The sequence below is a fragment of the Notothenia rossii genome, assembly GCF_949606895.1.
Source record: "Notothenia rossii genome assembly, chromosome: 11".
Taxonomy (NCBI): Eukaryota; Metazoa; Chordata; class Actinopteri; order Perciformes; family Nototheniidae; genus Notothenia; species Notothenia rossii.
In genome coordinates, this window is record NC_136910.1 from 21,348,934 (window position 1) to 21,376,710 (window position 27,777).

General features: G+C 39.0%; 3 protein-coding genes across 3 annotated transcripts; all 3 read left to right on the top strand.

Moving 5' to 3' along the window:
* Positions 1 to 1,798: 1,798 nt before the first annotated feature.
* oxld1 (oxidoreductase-like domain containing 1) lies at positions 1,799 to 4,279 on the top strand. Its single transcript, XM_079659769.1, has 2 exons — positions 1,799 to 2,044; positions 3,211 to 4,279. Exons 1-2 carry the CDS (start codon positions 1,994 to 1,996, stop codon positions 3,598 to 3,600), a joined length of 441 nt encoding a protein of 146 aa, XP_079515895.1. The 5' UTR covers positions 1,799 to 1,993; the 3' UTR covers positions 3,601 to 4,279.
* An 810-nt stretch (positions 4,280 to 5,089) lies between these two features.
* Positions 5,090 to 8,926, top strand: pde6gb (phosphodiesterase 6G, cGMP-specific, rod, gamma, paralog b). The gene is made up of 4 exons (XM_079660005.1): positions 5,090 to 5,794; positions 7,476 to 7,692; positions 7,770 to 7,810; positions 7,901 to 8,926. Exons 2-4 carry the CDS (start codon positions 7,547 to 7,549, stop codon positions 7,975 to 7,977), a joined length of 264 nt encoding a protein of 87 aa, XP_079516131.1. The 5' UTR covers positions 5,090 to 5,794; positions 7,476 to 7,546; the 3' UTR covers positions 7,978 to 8,926.
* A 1,179-nt stretch (positions 8,927 to 10,105) lies between these two features.
* On the top strand, positions 10,106 to 27,697 carry nploc4 (NPL4 homolog, ubiquitin recognition factor). Its single transcript, XM_079659478.1, has 17 exons — positions 10,106 to 10,302; positions 10,967 to 11,047; positions 13,518 to 13,624; positions 14,470 to 14,706; positions 14,790 to 14,838; positions 14,920 to 15,014; positions 15,107 to 15,230; positions 16,250 to 16,429; positions 16,575 to 16,661; positions 17,398 to 17,469; positions 17,563 to 17,689; positions 19,871 to 20,031; positions 22,906 to 22,977; positions 23,078 to 23,170; positions 23,841 to 23,957; positions 24,256 to 24,358; positions 25,068 to 27,697. The coding sequence occupies exons 1-17, from the start codon at positions 10,288 to 10,290 to the stop codon at positions 25,226 to 25,228; spliced, it is 1,881 nt and encodes a 626-aa protein (XP_079515604.1). The 5' UTR covers positions 10,106 to 10,287; the 3' UTR covers positions 25,229 to 27,697.
* Positions 27,698 to 27,777: the final 80 nt, after the last annotated feature.

Sequence of the window (27,777 nt, forward strand, 5' to 3'; positions counted from 1 at the left end):
CTTCATTCACTCAGCTACCGTGCAGGGCTTGCTTTTATTGTGTTTGCTTTTATTTGTTTGCATAAATATGAGTTTCTATGAAGCGTAAATGTGAGGCAGAAGCTCCCCTTGGGATAAAGTGACATTGTGGGCCTCTGGTGAGATAACATGCCCCACCACACACCTGGTATCTCATGCCAGGACGAGCAGCTGCCATGTTTCCACTGCACGTTACCATGGACGTAGCTAGCAAACATTGAAGTCTGTGGGGACTCTCAATCCTTCTCTTTCATATACTAAACACACACACAAGCGACACACCTCCTCATGCATCAGCGAATGGGTCAAATAGTTAAGAAATGGCCAGGGTATGAGACAGAATCACTGCACACACAAAGAAAGACGACATCAAAGAGGGTTTACCCTGGTTTATGAGCATAAAGGAGCCGTTTCACAGAGAACGTCTGATTTACTATGGTTCTAATGCTCTTTACAGATGGCTTCTGATTACATTGTGTACCCAAAATATGATCCCAGCTTGCTAATCACCTGGAGTAGGACACATATCAGTAGAGTTGAAATAAGTATTCAGTTCCTTTTATAAAAGTGGCCTTATTATTTCCCTTTCCTGTAGTGTGTTTTATGTGTTTGTGCAAAGGCTCAAATCCCTGTGTTCCCTCCAGAGGAAACATTGCTGAAACGCCTCCATTGGACTCCTTTGTTTACTTCCCTGACAAAGTGACATCACTACGTAACACTCACGCTTCTATTGGCTAGCGCTCCAACACACCGTACGTGATAGGCTAAGGGACGGGACATCTCTAAGCGGTTGACCAATCACAGCACTGGTTGCCTCTACTTGAAGTGGGACCAAGTCATTGTTTGTAAATCAAAAGAAAGCCTTGTTTCTATATTCCTGAGCATTGACAACATCATTTTGATTGTCCTTATGCACTCGGAGTAACAGTTATGAGTTATTTTAACAAATAAGAAATGCTTTTGATGTGATTGTATGTTACAGGTAAATAACAACTGAATTAGCTGTCACGTTTTTTTACGACATTATTATTGTATTATTTAGGAACTGAGTGGATGTTAACTAAATATAATTAAACATACAAAATAGTTTATGACATGTTGTTGTGTTAGAGTCAAGTCTAAGTTGCAAATCTAAATGAATCAGATTCATGACTTGGCAAAACATTGCAAATGAGAAGTGACATTACATCTCTTCCCTTTGTTAGTAATTGAATAAAAGAACAGATCATTGTGACGAGGAAATACAATAGGCCCTTTGACACAGAACAAAAACATATTTAAAAGTAAATGTTAACACATTGCAGATAGTCCGACATCATGTAGTAGATCTGGGTTTCTCTGTCGAAGCAACTGATGACATCTCTCAGCTACAAAAGGCTTTGTTCAGTGCAATTAAGGTGTGCTTGGCAACAATATAAAAATAGACATGAACCTAAGTTAGAGAGACTTCAAACCACAAACAAAACCTCACTTACAGATAATAACGTTATTATGTAATAAGCATAAATATATACATACATGTGTTTTTATTGTCTTTTAATTTGTGTGGGGTTTCTCTCTTCCCTATTATTTACGGTTTATGGGCTTTTTTGTAAGATTACCACTTCTCTTTTGGATCTTTACATGGGACATACTGATGAAACAATGACACCTGCTGGACAGAGATTGGAAATGCAGATAGTCTTCTGGGAACCGCCCAGAAACTACTTCTCGTTTTCCATTGGTTTAAATCTTGAGAAGCGTGCTATCTGATTGGTCATATTATTTTCAGTTGGCCAATCAACGATTTTGTTTACAACCACACACATGAGGTCATGGTTCATCCACATTTGAAGTGACGCAACTCGCTTGCCAGGCAGCTAATGCTCTGGATAACACACTCAGGAGGGAGCAAATTTCAATATACCACAAATACCACAGCTCAGAGAAAATGAAGTATACCCACATGTAACCAAGCGTCGTATTTTCTGCGACAATGCTGTGTTTGCGTTTAAATGCCGCGAGGTCATTGGAGTCTTTGAGAAAGGTTGGTAGCTAAGCTAATGGTAAAGAAGCTAACGGTATTTCTATTTCTAGCAGATATGACAGGCTGACTTTAACCTAACCTTTCCTTTTTTACACCACTTTGTATTTATATGCATAAAATACACCATATTATTTCTACCGTTTAATAATAGGTGGTGCCTTTAATTACGTTTAAATGTGTTCCAAGCTCTGCAGTTATTCACTACCATTCAATGTTTACACCTTGTGCTTTCATTATTACATTACTCAAATTAAATCATCAGTGCATGATATTAAGGACAGAGAACACACAGTAAAGGGGAACATATTAGATGAATATATTCACATTGCTAAGTTTCATATATTTAACATAGATGTTGTTTTTATTGGTAGCAGTATGCATTACATTTAAGTGTACCTGGGCCAGAGACATTCTCTAAACAGCTGTGATTTTTCCAGTTTTGACATGGAAACCTAAACTGAACAATAAGAGACACTTTCACAATGCCGCTGTCACTTGAGAGTCTTCCCCCCGGTTCTCTTAAACATAAAGTAAGAAATCCAACCGAAGATATCACAGCTGTGCCTTTTATCAAACTGCCTCTTTCCTTGTTATCTCAGTGTCATTCCATTTGCACATAGATATTTACACATCATAGACAAAGAGTTCCTTTATTCTTTTCCCTATTTCATGTCTTCTTATAAATAGAATACATTAACTTTAGATTTGAGGTTTTTGACAATAAAATGTTAAGAAAAAATTGTGAAAATTGTCCATTCCAGTTCTTCAAAATCCAAGAAGATGTCTCTAATTGTCTTGTTTCCTCACTCCAAAACCCAAAGGAATTGACTTTAATATGATACAATTTTTTTTCTACATTTGATAAGCTAAAACAGCATGTTCTGCTCTTTTTAAAAAATATATAAAAACAACTTTAATGTTTAATTAAGGTTTATCAAAATCTCTGGCAATTTCCTTTCTGCCAGTCAACTAATTGATAACTCAACTAACCTCTCAGCTTTTCAGGAGATGTTGCACAATAATAAGATTGCCTTCCTTTCTTATGTCATCATTAAAAGAAAATAGTTTGGAATAGAAAAATACTGACAGAGAGAAGAAATAATTGCATGGAATATCTTTTCAAAATGTGACTATAACTAATCACATGTTACTCTACTGTGTTTCAGTTGTGCTTCCTCTCCCTGACGCACATGAGACATCCGCCCTGTCAGTGCCCTTTGCAGCGGTGGAGGATACAACACAGTGGTGCCGCTCGCTGCCTCTCTACCGGACCACCTGCTCCCCCCACACTGACTGACCCCTCCTCTGAGTGCACTGAAGCAAAGCCCAGCAACAGCACACCTGCCTGGACCCCTGACCAGGGCCCCCCGCCGGCCCCCGCCCACTGCTGCATGAGCGGCTGCCATAACTGTGTGTGGATCGAACACGCCGAGCAGCTGCTGGCGTATTACCACGACGGAGGAGACCTGGCACTCGCAGCCATTGAGGAAAACGTCCTCGATGAAAACCTTAAAACCTACCTGAAGATGGAGATAAGGCTTTTGAAAAAGACGTGAAGGATTTGATCACAGTGTCGACACGAATGAGCGTTGTGAGACTCATACAAAGAATCTTGTAAACTTTACGCACACTCATCAAATCTACCGGGTTCAAAGGTAGAAGCTGTGGACTTCAGGAATCCACCTGTCCTTCCCGACAAAAATCAGTGTGTCTCCTCTAAACATGCTTGCCTATCTTTGGGGAGTTGTTTCCGAACCTGTTCGTTATTTGATCTTTTTTTTTTTCAGTGAGTACAAAGCAATTACTACTACTAGGAATGCCACTAGTCAAATCACAATTGTTGCTTAATGTTGTTTTAACAACGTAACTAACGAGCCAGGAAGGATTGTCCTCACATTATTCTGTACAGAGCTTGAAGTGGTGGGTTTTTGAAATTGTGTGTTAAAAGATCATCGGAATGTTTCTGGCCTCATTCAAAGATGTATTTGGTTTAATATTACCTTTCATTTTTCATTTGTACAGCTTGATTCAGTCAACTTTATAGTGAATGTATTCATTGTTCCTTTCATCATAAAGCACATATGCACATTCTTTATTATTAGTTTGAACTGGAGTGTTTACATTATAATTGTATTGTATTGATCATTTGCTTCATTATATTTAAGAGTTTATTTTGATTTTGAAATGTATTTTTAACAATTGTTTGTTAAATAAATGTATGTTTTTGTGAGCTGACATGAAGATTGTTTCGTTTTCTTTTGAATGCTTTAGTCACTGACTGACCGTAGTACACACACTGTCATTGCAATTCATTTGATCAGGTTTTATAGTTTTTTCTTTAAAAGTTACTCAAACCAATTACTTGATTTTCAAAATAGCAATTGAAACAATTAATCAATTATTTGTGGCTCTATGTACCCAATAATGATGTTTTCATACATACATGACTTGGAATGAGCTGAATAAAGGAGGCTTCTTGAAGAGCACAATGAATACCCTGATGGACCACATGGGAAAAGAAACGCTCAGATGGAGTGACGTGTTTCTGTGAGCCGCGGTGGAAACACCCGCTGTCTGCAGCTGTCAGTCTCTGGGTGTGTGAGGGGATGCTGACCCTGATCTGCATGACCTAGTCAGCAGGAGTCTGGTAATGGCCCTCTGTAAGTCCTTATTACACAGGAGGAGAAGCACAGCACACACATCTGATCATGTACAGAACACTGCCCAATGGCTGGGGACTGAGCTGTCTTCAGTGACAGAGCTTCTCTTGGTTGGGAATCCATCTTCAGCATTTCTTGGAGCTGAATTATCCACAGAGGTGCCCTGCTCTCTTAGAGAAATGGACCTGGTATTTAAAATGAGGTAAAGCACTAATTAAAACAGGGTCATGTTTGAAAATGTTTGTTTCTCTGAACTTTTTCTGCTGCTGCTGCTGCTGCTAATGTTAGCTGTGCATCAGCCAATCGGCTCACTGCAAGTTGGACCCAGATACTTCTCCACAAAAACACACCTGTTTGCAATCTTGGCTCCTAATCGGTAGCACGAGGTCTCCATTGATATCAGGACAGCAGAAAGGCCAGACACCTTCTGTCGCAAACTGAAACCCACCTGTTTGGCTTGTACCGAGGCCATTCAATCAAATTAAATATCATTCAATTAAAATAAAAATAGCGCCTAAAGAGTTTGGCCATTTGAAGGTAATTCACTATAGTTAGGGTTATTTGTAAAGAACATATCTGCACTTTTCTTTTTGTTCTGAGTATCTTTACGGCTTGTTGCACTTATTGTAAGTCACTTTGGTCAAACATCAGCTAAATCAAATGTAATCAGACTTTTAATGACAAAAATCTCTTTCTGAAAAACATACTAACCTCAGATGTTGATCCCATGGCCATTGCAGAATGAAATGACATGTTAATGAAATATATAGAGCTCCGGCTCTTAATACTATTTTCCATCAGATTGAACCATTTTTTATGCAATGCAAAATGAAGGATCTTTTCTTCTAAATAACACTTTTGTGCATACAAAATAATTAGTTTTGACATATGTACATCCTCACCGTCACCTGATTTCACCCAAAGCCCAAACATGTGAAGTGTTGACATCAAGCAGGGATTCAGGGCATTCATAATCTTCTGCGGGCTCAGCATATAAGAGGGGCCCTAAGCTCCCACTGGCCCTCACAGCAAGCCCAGCATAGAGTTCCTTAACACAGTGCTGTGCTCAGAACACCTCTCCCATCAGCCGGTGAGTAAACACACTATTTCCTCCCCATCAAAAACACAAATATATTGGAATGTATAGAGATTGTAGAAGCTGGGGGAGTTAAAGAGTAATGATTGATGTTGTTATTCTTGTTTGTCAATGGTTATTGTTGATATTGCAATCTTTGTTTTACCTGAAATGATCTCACTGTAACTGAAAAGATGGAAATGTGACATAATCATAATATATTGAGGAAATAGATTCTTGTTTACTTTGTTTATCAAGCTTTTTGTACAGAAGATGTATCAGTCAGGGGTGCTGTAGGGAGGGTATTACTGTAGCTTGCCAAATTATAAGAGCCAAGTCATGTTTGAAACCTTTTGATACTGACGTACATATGAGGATACATTTTCTTTCTTACTTTGAGAAAGATACTTTTAACAATCACACATTTTTTTCCTTCAACGGAAGACAATATTCTGTAATGTCAAATAGTGTCTAAACAAGCAGCTGTACCAAAACACGGGATGGATATCAGTTTCTGAGAAAAGTCATACACATTTGAGACTAAATCCAATGCCTGCGATCGTACTTGACAGTTGCTTTGATACTGCTGCAGTCATAGTACTGAGGGTTCCTGTCAAAGTATTTTCAACATACAGTACAATATGCCTGAAAGATGTTGTACATTTTTCCAATTGGTCACAGCATTGGTTACAGTCTTCAAACTGATGCAAAGCATTGATTCAAAGATTCAAAGATTACACAACTACGGTGTAGTTATGTAATGAATAAAAAACTTGGGTCACAGGTTCCTCAACAATGCAATTAAGGATTGTTAAGCATTGGACATCAAAATAATGTTTTATCTTCCAAACTAACCACATAAAATCTTTAGACTACACATGCAGTCACTATGTTTTGATCTAAAACTACTGCACACTAAGATCCAGCCTTGTTGGAGAGGGTCAGTGTCATTGAGCAGATCACTGAGACCCTCAGAGCATGCTCAGCATGTCTGCTGTGTTGTCCTTGCTCTAACGAGATTACATTTGGAAACAGAGAAGGGGGAGTACTTATTAACTTGAGCCAGGGATTATGGGAGATTGGATCATCCTCAGAGAACATGCTGCAAGGTGTATTCCATCTCACACATTCAATCAGTGGGAAACATGAGTAGACATCCTGCTTGCTGATCAGTAAGACAATTAATGTTGTCAGACTGAAGTGAGAGGCTACATGCTCATTCTAACAAGATTTTAATGATTAACTAATTGTATATATTGTAATATCAATGTAATATATTGTAGTACAATAAAGTAGTTTTACTTGGCATTATGACTCTATCAATATTTGTACACTTTATTATTTTAATTTTATCCTCAACAGAACATTTTACTTTAACGTCATACATGAATATTTTATTTGGAATTTTATTAGACATTTTACTCTAACTTCTTATTTTAAAATATATCATACATTTATTTTATTGTATTGTATCTTTTGTTGCATATTCTTACTTTCACTTTTTATATTTATACAATCATTTGTATTGCACCCGGGTGTTTGTAGTCAACAATGATCTACATAATAAATAGCTTATTTTTGTTTCCTTCTCAAATAAAGGAACTTAATTTACCCCTATAGATAATTCAAGTATTCAGATTCTAATATCATATTTCGTTGTTTGAACCTTTTTCTTTCTCCTTTCCAAAACAAAAAGATATCACTGTGACTACCATACTTCAGAAAGGTGTCTCTAAAGCCTGCACAGAGGTATCCTAACTTCTCAAAATGAATCTTGAGGTGCCCAAAGCTGAGATAAAGTCTGCCACTCGCGTCACCGGCGGCCCCTCCACCCCACGGAAAGGACCCCCCAAGTTCAAACAGAGGCAGACCCGTCAGTTCAAGAGCAAGCCTCCGAAGAAGGGAATCCAAGGGTAAGGATGCAGGTTGTTTCGTCAGAGGCTTAGATATAATGGCCAGTTATGGTGTGTAACTTATTTGTTCTTTGTAGATTTGGTGATGATATCCCTGGAATGGAGGGCTTAGGAACCGGTGAGATCACTTTGAAATGCATTTTGTATGAGCTGTTATTCTATGAAGAGGCTTACCGGTAAATAACCATATCTTTTTTCTATCCTGCAGATATTACCGTCATTTGTCCCTGGGAGGCCTTCAATCACCTGGAGCTCAATGAGCTGGCCAAGTACGGTATCATCTGAGCCCCCACTGAGGATTACAGGATGCATCGATACACTTCGTACTGCCGCTTCAGTCTTCATCTTCTAACTTCAAATGGAACTATTTCAAACAAACTAAAATAACGAACTGTAACAAACACAAACAACTACAAAAAAGAACTGTCCTCACGAGCATACATTGCTCAAGTTTAGCATCCATTACATTAAATGTCACTTGTTAGACGCTTTTATCCAAAGCAACTTACTGTGGGAGATCCCCACAGGAGCACTTTGGGGTGAAGTATCTTGCCCAGGGACACAACAACATGCTGACTGCAGTGGGGTTTGAACCTGTGCTCCCCTGATCCCAACACCAACGCACTAGCACCACACACATCCCTTTCTCTTCTCTTGCTTCTTGTCTCTTTTCTCCTCTCTTTCTCCTCTCCTCTTATCTTTTTCTCACAGATAAAACATTTACGAAAAAAAGGCAACCTGAAATGTAGTGACAACGAAGAGGTTGGATTCCCACTTCATATGATTTCTACGCCTCCTTCGCCATCTCAGAGGCTTGTCCATCAATGTCGAGAATGTAAGATACAAAACCTGAATTATATAAAGACTGAACCAGCTTGACATTTCTGATCGTAACCTTTTAAATGGGATAATTTGAATCAATTCTATCCTTTTGTCTCCTTGGTTTGACCGTCACAAAAACTTAAAATACCATTTTGTTTTCTTCCATCAAAATATGTGTAAGTCTGACTCTGGTGCATTTAGAGAAGCTTTCTCATAAAAGAAAAAAACACACAGCAGCTTTTATGATTGTGTTACTGTTTACGTATATTGTATATCCCCTCTTATTTGTATGTCATTCGTGTATAATATGAATGTATATGAACATTTGTGTTTTATGTTCTTGTCATACTTCCACACAACACTGTTGTGTCCTGTGTGTTATATTTTTGTTTTTAATATATATAGCAATGTCTTCTTTCATCCATAATTTATCTATTTTTCTTTTCATTATAATTGAATCTCCATCACTGATCCTTCATTCTGTTCATGTTTAGACTCTGGAATATTACCAATCTGTTGTACATAAGATCAATGCATGCACACCTTGAGTTTCATTTCTTTTTTTTCTCTTTTACATTGTTTTTCAAATAAAGATAAGATATAAGGTAAGAAATACTTTCATGATCCCAAATTGGGAATTATTTTCCATTACAGCAGCATGTCAAAACAAAGGCATTGCACATAATTTGAAATGTGAAGAGTATACAATAAACAAACGTAAAATAAGGAAGATATTAACAAATAGGTTGCTAGCTGGTAAAGGAAGATTTTATGTTTTTTTTCTTAAATAACTTGTGTTCAATGATTGTTCTGTAGTGGTAATGGATGGCATAGGGATTCAAAGGATGGATGTTTCAGTAAATGTTCAGATCTGAATAGATGTATATAAAGCTTTGTAATTTTTACAGCATGAAGAAAAATTAAACAAGTAAAATTAAAATGGAGATTTATCTTTTCTCACCAAATTATTTATCAGATTATATTGTTTTTATCAGCCTTACCGTAACATACAATTAAAGTAGTGTTTTAACAAATACAACAATGTGCACAACTCATTTAAAAAATGCAAAATATTTTAAAGGAAAGGGGTATTTAGACTTTGATAATATGCATATCATCTCTCTATGCAATTGATGAAACTTTGTTTATTAGAGATAATAAAGCAGTGTAATACGTTGAGCATTTCATACAGTGCACACTACACTATCAGTTGCTTTATTAAAATCCCAGGGGCAATGCAGTACTGTGCTAGAAGACTGTTGTGAATCTTGGTTTGTGGTAATGATTCAACCTGATTCTATTGACACATATTCGAATCAGGGTCCATCAACAAGCGTTAGCCACACATTTGCAATTAATACAATGATGTGCAACTAATTGAAATGCAGGTGGGACTTTGTTGGTATGGTCCCCTGCAGTTGGTAACCAAACCGTTAGCTGGGAATGCCTTGCATATATTTATAATATTTGACATGCTATTGGAGTTCTAATCTGCTTTGTTGCACAGCATCCTCTAAATTGTAGTTGAAGAACAATAAACAATTTGAAATAAAAAAAGTGGAACGTTCCTTCTCAGTTTGAAAAAAAACGTGTTTCCTCCGTGGTCTCTTCGGTGTAGGACCGGTGGGAAACTGTCGGTCGCTAATGTCTGCAACACCCAGTGTTTGAGTTGTGGGATGGAGTTTCGTTGACAGACAGTAACAATACGTGACATTTGTATTTAGTGTCTCTGTCTTCATACACAGCGACATCGGGAGGACTCCCCAGTGCAACATGGCGGATACTATTGTAAGCATAACGGCATTTTTTATTAACGACTGTGAAGGGTAGACTTGGCTAACGTTAGCTAGCTTGTTAGCCGAAGTCCGGAGTGATGAGGCAGCAGAATTAGCTTGGTAGCTAACGTTCGCTGGCTATCATTAGCAATGGGTGAGTGGGGCCTGTTTAGCTAACCGGCTAATATTAGCTCATAGGCTCTCTGACGACATTTGAATAATAAAAGGCGTCATTGGATAAAAGGAAAGCTACATTTAGGAATACAACTGTATGGCATCCTATTTGCCAAACATTGGCCAGCATATAATTGGTGTATATAATGGAAGCCAAGATGTTGTCGATTCATTAAAAGTTGACTGCGAAAGACCCCTCCACACCGTGACAGCTTTAGTTAACGTTGTCTTGTTCATATTCGACATGTTTTTGTCGTTATACCAAAGCTATTTTATGAAAACTAGAGACTCCTAGGCTAACGTTAACATTACTTTTTTGCACTGTCATCGCTGTCATAGTATCCTGACACTGTCACCACTATAAAGAAGGGGTAGAGGAGGGGGATTATGGCCATTGTTTGTCTGACAAGGGATTGGAAATCATATTGAAAATGTAATTAACAATGGAGTGTCCTATCCCAATTGCATAAAATGGTACAGCGTATGTCTTTGTCTCTTTTTAGATCGTCAGGGTACAATCCCCAGATGGCATGAAGAAAATTGCTTCTAACAAGAGGGACACTGCTACTGCTTTTTTAAAGAAGGTACTGTATGCAAAACACAACCGTTTTCAAGTAATAATGGGTTGAACTGTCAAATCACACAATCCACTTTGCTTTCTTTTTGAAGCCACCAGTGTGTGCGAGGGTACAACAACACACCATACATTCCACCTGTTTTCATCCTTTTTCTACAGTAATGCAGTCACCAACATGGGAATTGATATCACAAAGTAAACATGTGTTTCCCTGGGTTGTGCTTCTGCCTGCTCATTGTTCATTTATGTAAGAAGCTGTACAGAAAGTACCAGAGTAGGTCAGCCCTGCACTGCCTCTTTGTTCTAAGCTGGCTCCTAGAGCTGCATGATATGACGGAAATATCTGATTACTTACATTTTGCAAGAACATTATTTATTGCAGCTCTGCCTTTCTACCTTTTTCATTGCACTGCTTCAAAACAACGTATTACTTATACAATTATAAATTACTTTCAAAATGTTTTCATTCACCATATTTAACATTTAATTAAAAACAAAAGGCACCAATGAAACAATGAATGATAGTTACATTTTAAAGTGTATTTTTCTAATGGAACTCTCTTTAAACAAATTTAAAAGATCCCTGTGTGCAATATCACTGCTATTCACGATGTGTTCATTGTGAAAGTATCCCTATATAGCTATATTGTGCAACTCTACTGGTTTGCGCTATTAACACATGCCTTGCCAAGGAGATTTGTGTACAATTCAGCCGACTATCATGTTGTGATTACAACCCAGACACTTCAGAGAATAAAAAAACGTATTCAAAAGATAATTTGGCCCTGTAATGTGATGTAACAACTATCCCCTTCTTCATTTGGCTCCTCTGAGTTCTGTTCACACATAAGCGCTTACAAATAATTACTGCTTTAAATGCATTTGAGTTAATGGACTTAAAGAACCTAAAATAGAACAATTTTCCAACAGCAGACCATTCACAGTGAAGCATTGCAGCAGCACCTCATTAAAAATGTATGTCTCCATGTTGAGGCAGGATGGTGTAGCCTGCAGATCAATGTGGGGAGATGGGCTCATTCCCTGCGGATGTGCAGCCTTTGATAGTTTGAATAGAAAACCATGGATAAGAGGTAGACAGTGCAGAGACCTGCAGGTTAGTATCTGGAGAGGAAATTAAAGGAGATCAAAGTGATGTTGTTTCTTATAGATTCTGACAGTATACAGTAATATCTGTTCTTTTGTTGTGGCTTGAAAGAAATCATGACTGCTGCTGTGACATGGACAACCCATTTATAATCGAGTTGTTGTTAAAACCCTTCCCTGTTTCCATTGGCCAATATCCCATTTTCTGAAACACAAATAGGCAAGCTTAAAGAGGATGTATTATGCTCATTTAGTGGGTGTGGGAGACAAACTCCCTCTGGAGAGAACTTTGGGATTTTAGCCTTTGCAGACCATTTACATGCACTAAATCTATATAACACACTACAGGAGAGAGAAAACCTAAAAAGCATAATAGTTTCTCTCCAGTTAATCCAAAGGAAACCAGAATATTGTTTCATGGAAGCACCTTAGCCCAGTTATCGAGCACCGTTTACTTTCCGCACCAGCACAGCTTCAGCCAGGTGACGTTACAGAAATACAAACGTGTGTGTGTGTGTGTGTGTGTGTGTGTGTGTGTGTGTGTGTGTGTGTGTGTGTGTGTGTGTGTGTGTGTGTGTGTGTGTGTGTGTGTGTGTGTGTGTGTGTGTGTGTGTGTGTGTGTGTGTGTGTGTGTGTGTGTGTGTGTGTGTGTGTGTGTGTGTGTGTGTGTGTGTGTGTGTGTCAAACAGCTGATGGCGTGCTAAAGCGGTTACAACAACAATGAGATGTTATTATAAGCTCTCAGGGCTAACAGAGCGGTAAATACATTATCAATGAAGTGGACGTAAGTGTATAGCGTAGTGTTTAATATTTCATAGCGCTCTCTGGTCTGGCTTGTTTTTGTCAACAATAGAGCGCCTGTGCAAATAGAATGCAGTTATCAGTAACCTGGTTACTAAACTTTTCTTTGAGGAATGAATAACCTAATTTATTTATGCACATATAAACATTATTATTCTTAATATAGGACCATAACCAGAATGATTGCTCATGTCCAATGCAGTCCATGGCTTTATCCTCAAAGATGTGGACTGTGTCTGCTTAGTTGTAGCATACCGACTTTGAAGATTAAAAAAAAATCTCTGTTAGATGGTTTGTGATGGTCTATTGGTTTAATTGTCTAGAGGTCAATCCAGCCGTCTGAAATATTCTTCTATAAGTGTCATCCTGATTTTTTTGTTCAAAGAGAGACACCTTCCTTTGCACCTATTCTTTGAACTCTTTCTAAGAGTGGATTTTAAGGATACTTTTGATACTCATCATCTGAGACTGATTGAGAACATTGTGTATTTTTGATCTTCTTAAATGCTTTTCATTTGATTCTATGAAATACATGTGATCCATTCTAATCAGCAAATGTATCTCTCTCTCAGGTGGCCAAAGAGTTTGGGTTAAATTCCGAGTTTTCTGTTTACCTGAACCGCAACAAGACCGAAGAGCTCCTTTCCCAGAATAAAACGCTGAGCCTGCTTAAGATCAAGTAAGTAAACGTGTACAGTGTTACGGTACGTCTACACTACAGGCATCAAAAAATGCTTTCAACGCTTCGCCCATTCACTTGAATGGGCTGACGTAGAAAATGTTGAATCTTCGCCGAACTGCATTGTGGGGAGCATGGCATGGCTTTGCAAGCATCACGAGCATCTATCGGCATCAAAAGTTGAACAATGTTCAACTTTTGAGGCTCGATGCTTGGCATCAGCCAATGAAATCCCGTTTATGCAAATCCCGCCAGTGCAAGCGCAGCCAATCAAACCGCGTGCAAGCTGGGAGAGCCAGACCGCAGTTCATTTCCTCATATTCCAAACGAGATATTACGGTAGCAAATCACCCGGTTCTTTACGACCGGAACTATTTACTGGGATACAAACCGGAGGAACCAGGCATGGAGGGAGGTGGCAGAGACAGTGGGTGAAACTGATAGTTTTTTCGCCTGTTTGGAGAGTTTATATCCAGTTTACTTCGTTTTAACATTGCTATTGCTTTGTATGTCGGGGGCGGGGAGGTTCATGTGATTGGTTGCTCGCAAAAAATCGCCAAGCTTCAGACACGCCCAGCTCCAAGATTCTTTCATGCCTGTAGTGTAGACGGGCCGTTAGGCATCAGTAAAGTCTAGATCCTTCCTTAATCACATTGAGTTCTGCGAGTTTTTGAAAAGACACAATGTAACTTTTAAAAGTATCATCCATGTGGCTGTATCTGCTAAAAGAAATTAGAAAAACAATTGTACAGTATAATGTAGTAGTATTAGATTAAGAAAATACTTATTTTAATAATTATCTAAAAGTTACATGGGTCACACGCTTTGTCTTCTCTTCACTGTAGGCATGGCGACATGCTGTATCTGGTCCCTTCAGGATCCCCTTCCACCTCGGGGGAGGTGATGGACACGGCCACCCCACACACATCTTCATCCCTACCATCCGTCTCAACTGCCTCATCCTCCTCTTCGTCCTCCATGATCCCCCGGTCCTTCTCAACGCCCCAGGTCCAGGAGGACGAGATCGATCAGTATCTGTCCAAACAAGACGGCAAGATCTACAGGAACAAAGATCCACAGCTGTAAGAAAAACAACCAACTGCTGCAAACTAAATCCACATTCAAAACAAATGTCAGGGACCTCATGATTCTTTCCTTGTTACAGATGTCACCACGGTTCCCTTGGAAAATGTGTGCACTGTGTACCATTAGAGGTAAGAGACTTTCACTTCAACTATCCAGACTATAATGCAAAGATAGAGTTGTTTGATTTATTTTACCTTTTTTTTTGTCAGCCTTTCGATGAAGACTACCTGAATCACCTCGACCCGCCAGTGAAGCACATGTCATTCCATGCATATCTCCGGAAATTGACCGGTGGAGCTGATAAGTAAGTAGTTGTGTTAAAAATGAATTAAATATGACCTTTTTTCTTAAATGTGTTGTTAATTTTTGACACTTTTTTTTTTCCATTCCTTCCAGAGGGAAGTTTGCAGCTCTGGAGAATCTCAGCTGTAAGATCAAGTCGGGCTGTGAGGGCCACCCTCCCTGGCCCGAGGGGATCTGCACCAAGTGCCAGCCCAGCGCCCTCACCCTCAACAGACAGGTACGGGAACGAGCCTTTGTGTCTGAAAATGAAGCTTTCAGTGAGTGCAACAACCGAGGGGATGACTAATAAAGGAAAAAGAAAGAAGCTTTTGTTTTGTTCCCGTTGGTGTTTTGTCATTTGTCTTACTTTGTAAATTCTCTTTTCTTTCTTGTCTTCACCTGTCCTGTAATCACTTAATCATTCAATTAAAAAAACTAAGAAGCCTCAGGATCAGTCTTGACATTTGGATATTATTATTATTATAATAGAGTTTGTGATTCAGTCAAAAATCTTTAGGACGTAGTATTTGAAGAGTCCCATTACAGGGTTTATGTAAAGTCTATTATTCATTGGGTAGCTCTATACATTAATTTGACTATTGACTTATTATTATTGATATATTCTTGTTTCACTGTAATATCCGACCCGGGCCCTTTGCTGAATGTCGTTTGTCTTTTTGTTCCCTGCCTTTTTTTCTTTGCCAAAAGTGCCAAAAGTATATATTTAAATGAATGAAAGAGAGAAGATTACACAGACGCTGGCCCTGCTATGTAATGAATATGTTGTTGTATTATTGTTGTATTGTTTTAAGTTTCAGACCCAAGGAAGAGTAGCTTTTGTCAAGAGCGAAAGCTACTGGGGATCCTTAATAAACATAAACATCAGGCGACAATAACCCACATTCTGTCCAGCATTGAACACACTGCAAGACAATTGTGTTGCATGTTTTGCATCACAGCTAATGCTGGTCGACTTGTATGTCCTGTCAAATACCTTTCCTTGATATCCACATACATTTTTTAAGATATTTAATTACTGGTAGTAATGGATTGAGTATAAAATCATAATAATTGAATTTAAAGCGTTGACCACGAGCAACATCTGCTATGCATCTACACTTTGACATTTGGACAGGTGGAGCTGGTGTTGGCGTGGCATTGAAACAAACAATAATCTGCTCTTGTGTTTGGGCCCTGTGGCCAAAATGAACCCCAAATACTGTAGCATAAATGTGTCTTTCTCTGTTCTTCTCCCAGAAATACAGACACGTGGACAACATCATGTTTGAGAACCACACCATCGCTGACCGCTTCCTGGACTTCTGGAGGAAGACGGGCAGTCAGAGGATGGGATACTTGTACGGCAGGTTCACTGAGAAAAAAGACATCCCTCTGGGCATCAGAGCCGAGGTGGCCGCCATCTACGAGCCGCCACAGGTGAGCAAATTACTCGAATGTATCACAGTTCATTTCAGTGTCCTTGTTTCGTATACTTCAGTCTGGCCTACCATCAACAAAGAAACTCCTCATTCATTATTTGAGTTGTCATGTGATGGTAACACTTGTCCCTGCTGTGTTTCAGAACGCCAGTCAGAACAGCCTGGAGCTGGTGGACGATCCTAAAGCTGCAGCTGTGGATGAAATCGCCGCCAAACTGGGCCTGACCAAGGTTGGCCTTCTTTCGCTTGCTCTGTTTAGCACTGCTTTGTTATTACATTTTAGACAAAGGTTTTCCTTTGTACCTTACCTTTCATTTGAAGCATGAAGGTTCTGCAGCATTGAGATCAACTTCAAATTCAAGACGGATTAGTTCTTCTCTGTCAAAGTGTTCCAGCTCTAGGCCTTTGGCACAGAAATGGATTTACAATTAACATTGTTACAGCAAAGGGAACAGTGCAGATGAAAGGCAAATCAATTGAGTTGACTAACATATTGCATTAGAAGTCACATGTTAATACAATTAAGTGTATATCAGATTAGCAGGTTTAAAAATAAAAAAATAAAGGGGACATGCAGGATGGTGGTGCTGTGTGTGTGAACGCCATTAACTCTTCCTGTTCTTTTTGCATTCTTTTTGGACGCCCTTTCCTTTGTGGACGTATGAATTAAGATTATTTTACCCTTATTTTGTCGGCTTCACCCAAAAGTGAATTCCAATATTGATTAATCTGCTGATTTTTGTACAATTTATTATTTGGACAATAAAATGTCAATACATATTAAAATATAGATGTCCATATATATATTTACTATCTTTATAAGACTAAAAAAACAAATAATATCCACATTTCCGAAGCAGAAATTATGAATAGGTTTTTTTGCTTTAAAAAATACTAACATTAATAATTTGTACAGATTGTTAACTAATTATTTTGACTAATTTGATCAATGTATTCCTGTTCCAGGTGGGCTGGATATTCTCTGACCTGCTCTCTGAGGACACGAGGATAGGAACCGTCCGCTACACGAGAAACAATGTGAGGATGCAGCTCACTAAGAGAAAACCTCTTCACGACACGAATGTGCTGCTCTCCCCTGTTGTTATTTAACATGCTGCTTTCTGCTGTCAGGACTCACACTACCTGAGCGCAGAGGAGTGCATCACCGCCGGATACTTCCAGAATCTACATTCAAACCCCTGCAGACTCTCCAGAGACGGACATTTTGGCTCCAAATTTGTGACCGTGGTGGCAACAGGTAGGTTTATATTCACTGAGGCTGAAGTGATGCGGTCATTCTTGCCTAAACCATTGTATTTGGTATGATGCGTTTGTATAAGCTTATATCATCTGGTCCTAAAGACTTTCCAGTCCAGTTTCTTCTTTACTAGTATGAACTGTCACATATAGCAGGAGAGGTTTGACAATTACAATGTCACTCCAAAACCCCCAAATATTTAGCTTTATAGGATTTATGACGGAGCGAAACACGAAATCTCAACATTTGAAAAGCTGAACAAAGATCTGTTTCTGCATTAAGAATGACTTTACTTTATAAATCAATGATCAAAATAGCTAGATGATTGTCTGTGGACTGACTGCAAAGGTCTTATAATCGTTAAAACTCAATACAACCAATCATTACAACATGTGAATTGTCTTAACTGGTACACCATGGGTGGATTTGAAGAGATATTAATTTTTTTTTTACAAAAGCTCACATATCCAGACAATTTATAAGGTATATCTTTATCTTTAGCTTAGCAGGATCACGTTTGGATAACAAAAGCAAATAACACAAAGATATCCAGGGTCTTTTAAACTGGCTTTGTAGTACAGGCCACAGGTAGAGCCTCTGCATGTGCTAAAGGAGTCCTTACTCTAGCACTCGGGGTTCTATTACTGCCTGCAGCAGTATTTTTGTCCCCGTTTCCTTTCTATTGAGGCAAAACAAAACTTGATGGTCATATGAAATTGCAAACAATGCGGCTGAAAATCTTAAAATGAACATTCCTGTTATTGTGTCTTAGCCAGCCGACTCACAAGTATTAACTGACAGTAAAAACAGCATCAACATAAGCGTTGTGAGGGCCGATCGTTAAAGAGTCTTACTTCCTTTCAGGTATTGCATACGTAGTAATGTTGAGTCCAATGGAGCAGCTTAACTCAGGCCAGATGCTCTCAGGTCCATAGGATCAAGGACACATGTTTTCACTTTCCCTCCTTTACAACTGTGCCGATGATTGGTTCCAGAAAAGTACACATGTAACAGTGAGCTCATCACTTTCCTTTGCATTAATGAGACGCTGACAGCCAAATCTGACGTCATGGCTTCACATCTGAAGCAGAAATGGAAAGTCCATCTGTTTTTATTTTCCTTTGTGTTAAGACGTAGTTCGTTTGCTAATCACTTTCATGTGTTAAGAGCTATTAGATGAGATACAAAGCACACTGAAAGAAAAACACTTTAAAAACGTTAGCAGTGTGCCAAACTTCTTAGTTGGTATTTTAATTGGTTCTACACATCAGGCGGGACTTGTTTGTATTTTTGTTTATAGCTGTTGTTTCCCGTTTTGTGAAAAACTCGATGCTGAGACAAACAAAATAATATTAGTTGATGAATGACCTTTTTGATAACTATTTAAACATTGTGGTTGTTTATCAAAGGCAAGTTGTCTACATTAACTGCTTATAGCTTCTCAAAAGAGAAAAGGCTGCTAATAGAGTGCTACATATAATTATAATAATAATAATCTTAAGGTGTTACCTACTCTGTCATGGGCATTTGAAATGTTTAACATGTTAAAGAGAACATTAGTGCTAGGTAAATGACAGTTGTTCGTATTTCTTCATGACAACTTGTGTCACGAGCTTTAGAAGTTGGACAAATAGCAATGTTATCAAAGTTAGGAAATGATATTAAAACGACACCGATGAGGTTCAATTGCAAGAGAGGGCCAAAGAAGTAAAGGAGAAATAAAGTGATTAATACAAATTAAGCAAGATAAAAAGATTAATAAATAACACATACATATATTCAATTTTCACTTATTGATCATGATAATTGCACCTATAATGTGTCGAATTGTACGCTTGAAGAAAAGAATATATATATATATATATATATATATATTTAATGGATACAGAACATTGCACTACATTGATGACACCTATAGTATAGCATTGGACTAGAACAAAATAACAAAGTATATAATGAGACAGGATCACAGACGATGATGTCATTTTGTTAATCTAACCAATAACAATTTTAGCAAAAGCTTTAACTTTGAAATGAGGGAACCTGAAGTGGTGTTATTCGAACTCACTCCCGGGTCTTTGGACTCATTCCTGCACCAGTCTATTCAGTCAACAATACAAAAACTGTGATAGTGATTATTCTTCAACCAACTAATGAATAAACGTGTGTTTCTGTGTGCAGGGGGTCCAGATAACCAGGTGCACTTTGAAGGATATCAGGTGTCCAATCAGTGCATGGCTCTGGTCAGAGACGAGTGCCTGCTGCCCTGCAAAGACGCTCCGGAGCTGGGCTACGCTAAAGAGTCCAGCTCCGAACAGTACGTACCAGACGTCTTCTTCAAGGTGAGGTTTCCTGAGTGTACAAACAACATATCTTCACTATCCATATTCCAGGGTTCTTACGGTCATTAAAAAACTGGAAAAGTCATGGAAATTCAAAATGCTAATTCCAGGCCCTGGAAAAGTTATGGAAAACAATATTTTTCCCAAAGTTTTGGAAAAGTCATGGAAATGTAACTAAAGTTGCATCAAATATAATTTATATTTTATCTAATCGCCGAAATGATAATACTATAATGATAATAAATACTGTATCGTATAGTAGTGAAACATAAAATGGCATTTAACCTGTTAAGCCCCAAAGACCCCTTCGGCGAGTCTTTTTATTTTTATTTTACCGAAACAAAACACAAGTCCCGCAAGAAGGGTTTAAATGATCCCTGAGCGAAAACATGCAAACGCACTTAGCACAGAACTCTAGCTATACCGATCCATATATTTATTGGATACGCACAAACAAGTTTAGCTAACATCCTGAGATTCCACAGATTATAGAAATATAAGTATCATCACTGAGCGATCAGAACTCGCGACAGGGTAAGCAAATACAGACAGCACACAACGTATAGCTTTAGGTAGAAAACACGGAGATATGCTCACCTTTAGCTGTTATTCTGATCAAAAGTCGTGTTCAATGGCATTAAAACGAGAAAAACGCTGCTGAAGGTTAATCCATAGGTTAATCCAATGTCTGTCACTTTGAAAAAATAATTGATCATCCATTTTTATCATGGTGTCCGCGGGGTCTTAAAAAGTATTAAAAGTTGATAAATCAATTTAGCGAAAATTAAGGCTATAAAAAGTATTAAACGGCATTTTCCAAGGTATTAAGAAGTTCCACAGCAACGACAACATGAAACACCCTTTAATTTACTGAAACGACATGTCGGGAAACCCCCTCAAGGCGGCCCCATGCATAGCGCGCCGTAAAATGCTGCTTCTTATTTTAAGTTTCGTTGCCTTGCTCCGCTCTGTGGGGGGGGGGGGGATAGCGGAAATGAAATAGCCCGCCTCCCTCTCCCCACGTCTCCTGCTGCTGCTGGGCTGTCAGAAGAGGGGGAGGAAAAGAGAGGCAGTCAACGTTTATTAAATATTATTATATTATTATACAGAGAACAGAGTCGTTATCAATTTGTTTTAAAGCTCAATAAATAACAAAGAAGACCTCTGACCGGCACTTTTCTAATTTTGTACGGAAGATTTAAACTTTAACGGACATGTTGACCGGCGGAACATTTTTTTTACGGAAACTCTGCCGCACGGTTCCCTCGTCCCTTGGAAGAGGCGGAGAGGTGGGTGTTTTTCATCTGCTGGTGGACTACCTGAGAGATATACAGCAGGAGAACATGCCGTCCACCCCGGAGAATAAACAGAAGGGCAACCATGCTCCGGGGTCTTCTTCGCTGCTTTTGATGTATTTCGGGCGGCAGCAGCGCCACTTACAGGCCTGGCATATGTACTACAGCGTTTCCAGCATTTCCAGCGGTCTAGTGTGAACGGACAAGTTAATGAATCGAATGCGTGTGAACGGAATACTTTTTTGCGCTTGCGTATGCGTTTTACCGTATGCGTCCTCGTGGGGCCGGGGTCCAAGCCAAACTATATCCGGTCACAGAGATCTGCTATTTTAAAGTCGAATCAACACATATCGACCCTAAATATAGTCTATATTAAGAACGAGAAAAGTCTTAACATATATATCCTTTTTTGTAAACATATGACAAATGTGTGAGGGTGATGACGTCAGAGCATCGTCCTATGTGCCAGGGCTTAGCCCCGGACAGCCCCAGCCCAATTTAACCCCTGGGTATTTGTGAGGGAGCTCCTATATGGCATTACCCCGCTGAAGCTCACCAAAGTTTAATATATTTCATAGTTCAAAGTTTTGTCAATTGTTTTGTTTATTGGTCAAATACTGGTTTCTAATGGTTTCTGAGGATTTTTACTGGAATGAAAGAGCGCAGAGTACAGAAGCAACAAAGCAGCATACTGCATTAAACGTGACCTTCACAGAGAGGTTGAAGTTCATGTGGAAAGGAGGCTTCAGTAGTCTGTCTGCACTCTGTTTAGTTTTGCTATCTTACAATCAATATAGTAAATGTGAGGTAAAGTGTGTCGCCAATGTATCCGGTTAGAACTCGAAGTGTATGGAAAGGGTCTTAAAAAAGGTCTTAAAAGGTATTAAATTTGACTTCAGGATTCCTGCATATACCCTGTTTATGTAAAAATCGGAGAATAAATATTAGCTGCTAATGGTAGCCACCAGAGGTTAGCGCAGCTTCCGGTTTTTGCTACGCGTCACTCTCACTCCTTATTTGGTAACGTGTATGTGGAACTTTCCCTCGATTCCATTGGCTCTAGGGGTTAAAAAGAGATGTCAATCATCAAAATCGACCGATGGGGGCCAGAGATAGGTCAAATCCACCCAAATGACCTCAGAAGTGGGTTTCTTTCTTTCCAAACCTCTCTAAAAATATCAAATTTCACTTGTTTTGCATCAATTTTTTTGGACGGACACAATAATTTACATTTTTTTACTATGTTCAATCTGAATTTACTTTAAAATAAAAAATATCTATATTGATTCTGACTCTTCTACATCCAACTCACAGGTTTATCATTGCTTTGAGAAAAAAGATTATTAATTTCCCCCTTTTTAGAAGTGTAGTTATGGTCATTTTCGAGCCTGAGACCTGGAAAACAGGCTTGGGGCTTAACTGACGAGGTATTTTGCTGGTGAGATTTTAGTTGCTTTAGCCTGTAGGAGCTAGTAAGCCTACTATTTGATTTGTTTTAGATAGGCACAACATGTTTCATATGCAGACTATTGAGACTATTTGTTTGTGATCATTTATTTGTCCTCCTACCATTCTACAGGACAAAGACAAGTTTGGAAATGATGTCACGTTTCTAGCTCGGCCTCTGCCTGTGGAGTATCTCATCATAGATGTGAGTATGACTGTTTCTACGCTCAGCAGCTATACATGCAGCTTTTTTCTTTTCTTTTATTACAATTTAATTTACTGACTTTATTTGTTTATTTTTTCAGATTACTACCACTTTTCCAAAGGACCCGCAGTACACCTTCTCTTCTACACAACGCTTCCCCATTGAGAACCGGGACATCATGGGAGAGACACAAGTGAGTCATTTCTGCATCAACTAAACCCAATACAGGTGGCTGGCAAAACTAGTTTCTACATTTTCTTGTTAAATACATTTTATTTTGTAATTTATTTAAAGTCTTACATTTGGGAAATATACCTTAAGGCTGAACATTTTTTGAAAAAGCTCATAAATGTGTTATACAAATATCAAACGGATCCAAAATGTGTGAATAAACCCTAGACTTGTTTGTGTTTCTGTAATGATGAATCCCAGTTGCTATTATTCCAAGTGTTTAAGTCTTGTAGTTTTTATTTGTTTTGAAGGGCCATAATGCTTTGTAAAATACTGAAAACAATTGTAAAAGCATATTCAAAATAATAGGAATATTTTTGCAAATGAAATCCTATATATTTTTTCAACTATAGAATTGAAATAAATGTATTAACCAATTCTTCCTGAACATGTATGCAGTAAATGTGAGATCTTGGGTATGTGTATATTCTGTCCATCCCAAGCATTGTTTAACGGAAATGTTTGTAAAAAAATCTGCTTTACATATGAATCCTCCTCTCCTCATAATAGAGCTTGCACACGGCTACAGTTTGGTGTTTGAGAAAATGAGGGTAACTGAGCTTTTGAATTCCATAACCTCCAGAGGTCAGAGGAAGTTATACATCTTGTTTTTTGTTTTTGTGTGTCTGCAGAATTTCCACAGTTTAGCAACATACCTGTCCCAGAGCACCTCCACGTCGTTCCTGGACATCGTGTCGGACTTCCATCTGCTCCTCTTCCTCGTCACCAATGAGGTCATGCCTCTGAGAGTAAGTCCATACTCCCTTTGTTTTCCTTTTTGTTTAGCAGCAAACGGGTTATCATAAGCCCACATTCTTCTCCTGTCTGGAAACGGTTACTGTTGTGAGGATGTTTTCACTCATGCTGACAGATTTTGAAACTGGCCCCAGGCCCACCATGACGATCAAAGGGTGATAACAAATTGTTGGATGCTTGATCAATTTGGACTTTTTCTATAAAAAACAGACTTTGCAAAAACAACCAGCTGGTGTATTTTATCCCTGAATTGTCTAGCGGATAGATGAGAGTTTGTGTTTGTTTGTGCAGGACAGCATTGGGTTGCTACTTGATGCAGTGAGGACTTCTGATGAGGATCTGGCCCAGACCTGGAAGAAGTCGGAGCAGTGGGCCACCATCGAGCAGCTGTGCAGTAAGTCTCTGCCCATCATACTCATACCCGTACAGATCTCAGTTTAGTTTGTGAACTAGTGCGGAATATTCAACTGACACATCTGGTGACAAAAATCTTTAATACCTTTTGGTTTTGTAGTTCAAAAATAGGCAAAACTGTGACACATTTTGAAACATGACACTGTGTTGTGTTTTCCTTTTTAATTTGTCCCCTTTCTGTACAATAACATCTCATTTAATTCGATGACAAGCATATACTAGTATTCTATCTTTGCTCTATTTATAGGTGTATTTAGGTGTGGGAAAAGCTTAATATGTACTTTTGAATATTTGAAAAGTGCTTGACTTTGACTTTGTAAAAGAGAAACCTTATTGTCAGACTAAAACATGCAGTACACTCGCCTTAAGTAGAAAGCTAACGTTAGGCTATAAACTAAATTACAGTAACATGACTGCACTAAGCTAAAGGGTGGTTAATGTTTGTCTTGATTACATTTAGTAGTCTCATTTAGTTACTAGTCTGCAACCGCAGTCAGTTTTGTGACACATAGAAACTTTCACCAGTGCGGTATTTAGTGACGCATTTGATGTTGTGGAACGAAGCATGAAAATCTATTTAGCTTGTGTTAACCACTGACCTTTTTCAGGCAGCTAACCAAAAACACGACGAGGGAACCGGAAAACGGGTTATCAAAAAGTAGCTAATGCTGTGTCCTCCCTCTCCTCAGGTACAGTGGGTGGGCAGCCCTCCAGCTCTCAGGGTTACGGGGCCATGGGCGGCCCCTCGGCCCCCGCCTCCTCCTCGGCCATGTGGTCCTGCCTCCACTGCACCTTTATGAACCAGCCCGGCACAGAGCACTGTGAAATGTGCAGCCTGCCCCACAGTTAAAAAAATCCATCCTGCCCCCCTCCCCCTATGTCCCGCCATAATCTCATCCCCCCCAGCCAATCTCATCGCTGCACCAGGACGAGCTGCGAGATTTGGATTCCCTTTTTTGGTTTTTCTTTCGCCTCGCTCTGAAGCCTTCCCATCTCACAGGCTGCTGATGAAGGGGATGCACTCGTTTACACCAAATTCAATGAGTAAATAAAATAAAACCAGACTGTGTTTATTCTGTATCCCTCCTCACAGCGGCTCTCGTGAGTCTCGTTAAGGTAAAGCACTTTTTTTTTGGCTGAGGCCCCTTTCCCTCAATCCCCCCCGCCCTGAATAATCAGCCCATCAAATGAGACTGGAGTGTTTGGATGTTCTCACATCAGTGCCCCTCTCACTCTCACAACGTCTTCTGGAATAATGCTGTGTATGAAACACATTTGAGGAATGATACTGTTATTTAATTCTTTATTTTTTGTATCTGATTGTAGCGATACCTTCATGTTTTGAATCTGTGGACTCTACTCATGCAGGTCTCTTTGACAAGCCCCTTAAAGTACAATCATCAGTCAAAGCTCAGACCTGAAAACTCTTAAATAGCTCTACGTAAGTAGAGAGTTTATATTTTCAGTATTAATTTACTTTAAGAATAAGTCCCAGAGTTGAAAATGCATCAACAAAGAGCGTTTTACCCCTTACTCAACCTTAACAGTGGTTTGAACCTGAGCAAAAATAATATGTAGCTTATTTTATCAGCTGTCTCTGATGAAACCCAACTAAATGGCCAACATTATTGCTGACTTGCACTATATTAGCCGCGAGGTGCTTCTAGAAACAACTGGTGCTTGCCAATATCCTCTCCGTCGCTCCCTACCTGGGATTCTCCTTTGGTTTTCTCGCTGGCGCTGCTGATGGGGCCCTGCTGGGTAACCATGACTCATCCTTGAAGACTCCAAGTGTGAGGGGTCACTGGTCACTACGAGGAGAGAAAAGATGCATATTGATTTCACTTGTCTCAAGCAGGATGATGATGATCCGTGTTGGAACTAAACCTTGAAGTTGGCATGGTCTGATTTATGTTCTACAAATAATTGTAATCTTACAAGCATAAACCAAGAGCCTCTTCCAGCAGGAGACGTCAGATTGATGTTTTTTGTCGGTGTTTTGGAAGGGGCTAAGGCTTAAACCAATTTGAAAGCACTTAGCTCTCCTCAATGGCACTAAAAAGGGTCAGTTCATCAAAACTGCAAAAAAGATTTCCATAGGTATACGATATTCGATAGCCATACACACAGTTTATGCGTCTCTTTGTCTGCCTTGACCACTGTTGATGCAGATGTTTGTGCTAAGAGCATTGCAATGTGGCAGGAAGTTATCCATATAAGGAGGCAGACAACTCAGAGACAACAAAACAATCTCCATTTTATACTGCTGTGAGTGGGGACATTTTTTGTTTTCCATTTCAACTAAGTAACCTTTAACATATCACAGTCAGCAGTATGCATATGAGGATAGTTGGTTAAAACTGGTTCTTTTTTATAACAGTTTTTTCCCCTTTTCTTCTTTCATGAGACACATTTGTCGACCAAAACTTGTGATATCATTTGAAACTTCCACATCTGGCAACAAAATGTTGAATTAAACTACCCCGCCTAGATTCTCGTAGCATTTCTTACATTGGTTCAGCAAAATGGACCACATTGATATTGTCCATGCAATGTTAAGTGGGAGTCTTGGTAAGCTAATGTGTTGCCATAATGATGTTTTTAGTACTATCAACAATATTCTAAAGGAACATATGTCTACATATATTAAATGAAAAGCCAGTGTAGTTTTTAAAATCATATTTAATGTCTGTCACCAAACTCATCTGGTTTGACTTGAATGCCTTTGCTCATACAATAGATTTGTAGATCCACGTCCTCCATATGTTTGCTGCTGACAGAAAACATTCACATCGCTACTTTCTTCTTCCTCAAACCTTTGTGCACTTCTCCATGAAATAGTTCCATGTCATTACTTTGCTAAAAGGATCTGGCAGGAGTGAATCACTAAATACTGTGGCGTTTCATCGGGGTGTTGCCGGGGAAACGGGCTTCTTAGTTGGGACAAGAGACGCTGGTTTGCTATTTATGAATTAATGAGACGTGTGCTTTGTAAGAGCTTGACAGTGATTCCATGACATATATATTTTAGTTGTAGGTTAATTTGAAAGAAGCTTGTGTTTTTTTTTGGTTTCTTTCTTTGCCCAGTTGATATCATTATTGCCTGCCCCCACCCTCCCGTGTGAGTTTTTAAGAGCGATTTCTCTGATGTCATGCTAACGGACGGCGGTGACCTTTTCCTTTTGTATTGATCCGGGCCGTTTGCTGAGCGAGCATGCTCTGGTCTTACAGCCGGTCCTGACCGAGGACACAGAAAGTTATATGCTGTTGACCTGGATTTGAAACAAAATGATAATAAAAAAACAACAACAAATTCGTATTGCTGGTAATGTCTTTGATTTGTTAATGTCAATCGGAAAAGTAAAAAAATAAGGCATCATTTAAATGAAGACTTTTTTT

What these genes read in the sequence shown, in the direction of transcription:
- oxld1 (XM_079659769.1), top strand. Translation starts at nt 1,994, where the DNA reads ATGCTGTGTTTGCGTTTAAATGCCGCGAGGTCATTGGAGTCTTTGAGA. An exon ending in CATTGGAGTCTTTGAGAAAG is followed by an intron (nt 2,045 to 3,210) that starts GTTGGTAGCTAA and finishes ACTGTGTTTCAG; the next exon opens with TTGTGCTTCCTCTCCCTGAC.
- nploc4 (XM_079659478.1), top strand. An exon ending in CCATCTACGAGCCGCCACAG is followed by an intron (nt 16,430 to 16,574) that starts GTGAGCAAATTA and finishes GCTGTGTTTCAG; the next exon opens with AACGCCAGTCAGAACAGCCT. An exon ending in TCCGCTACACGAGAAACAAT is followed by an intron (nt 17,470 to 17,562) that starts GTGAGGATGCAG and finishes TTCTGCTGTCAG; the next exon opens with GACTCACACTACCTGAGCGC.
- pde6gb (XM_079660005.1), top strand. Translation starts at nt 7,547, where the DNA reads ATGAATCTTGAGGTGCCCAAAGCTGAGATAAAGTCTGCCACTCGCGTC. An exon ending in CCGAAGAAGGGAATCCAAGG is followed by an intron (nt 7,693 to 7,769) that starts GTAAGGATGCAG and finishes TGTTCTTTGTAG; the next exon opens with ATTTGGTGATGATATCCCTG. An exon ending in AATGGAGGGCTTAGGAACCG is followed by an intron (nt 7,811 to 7,900) that starts GTGAGATCACTT and finishes TCTATCCTGCAG; the next exon opens with ATATTACCGTCATTTGTCCC.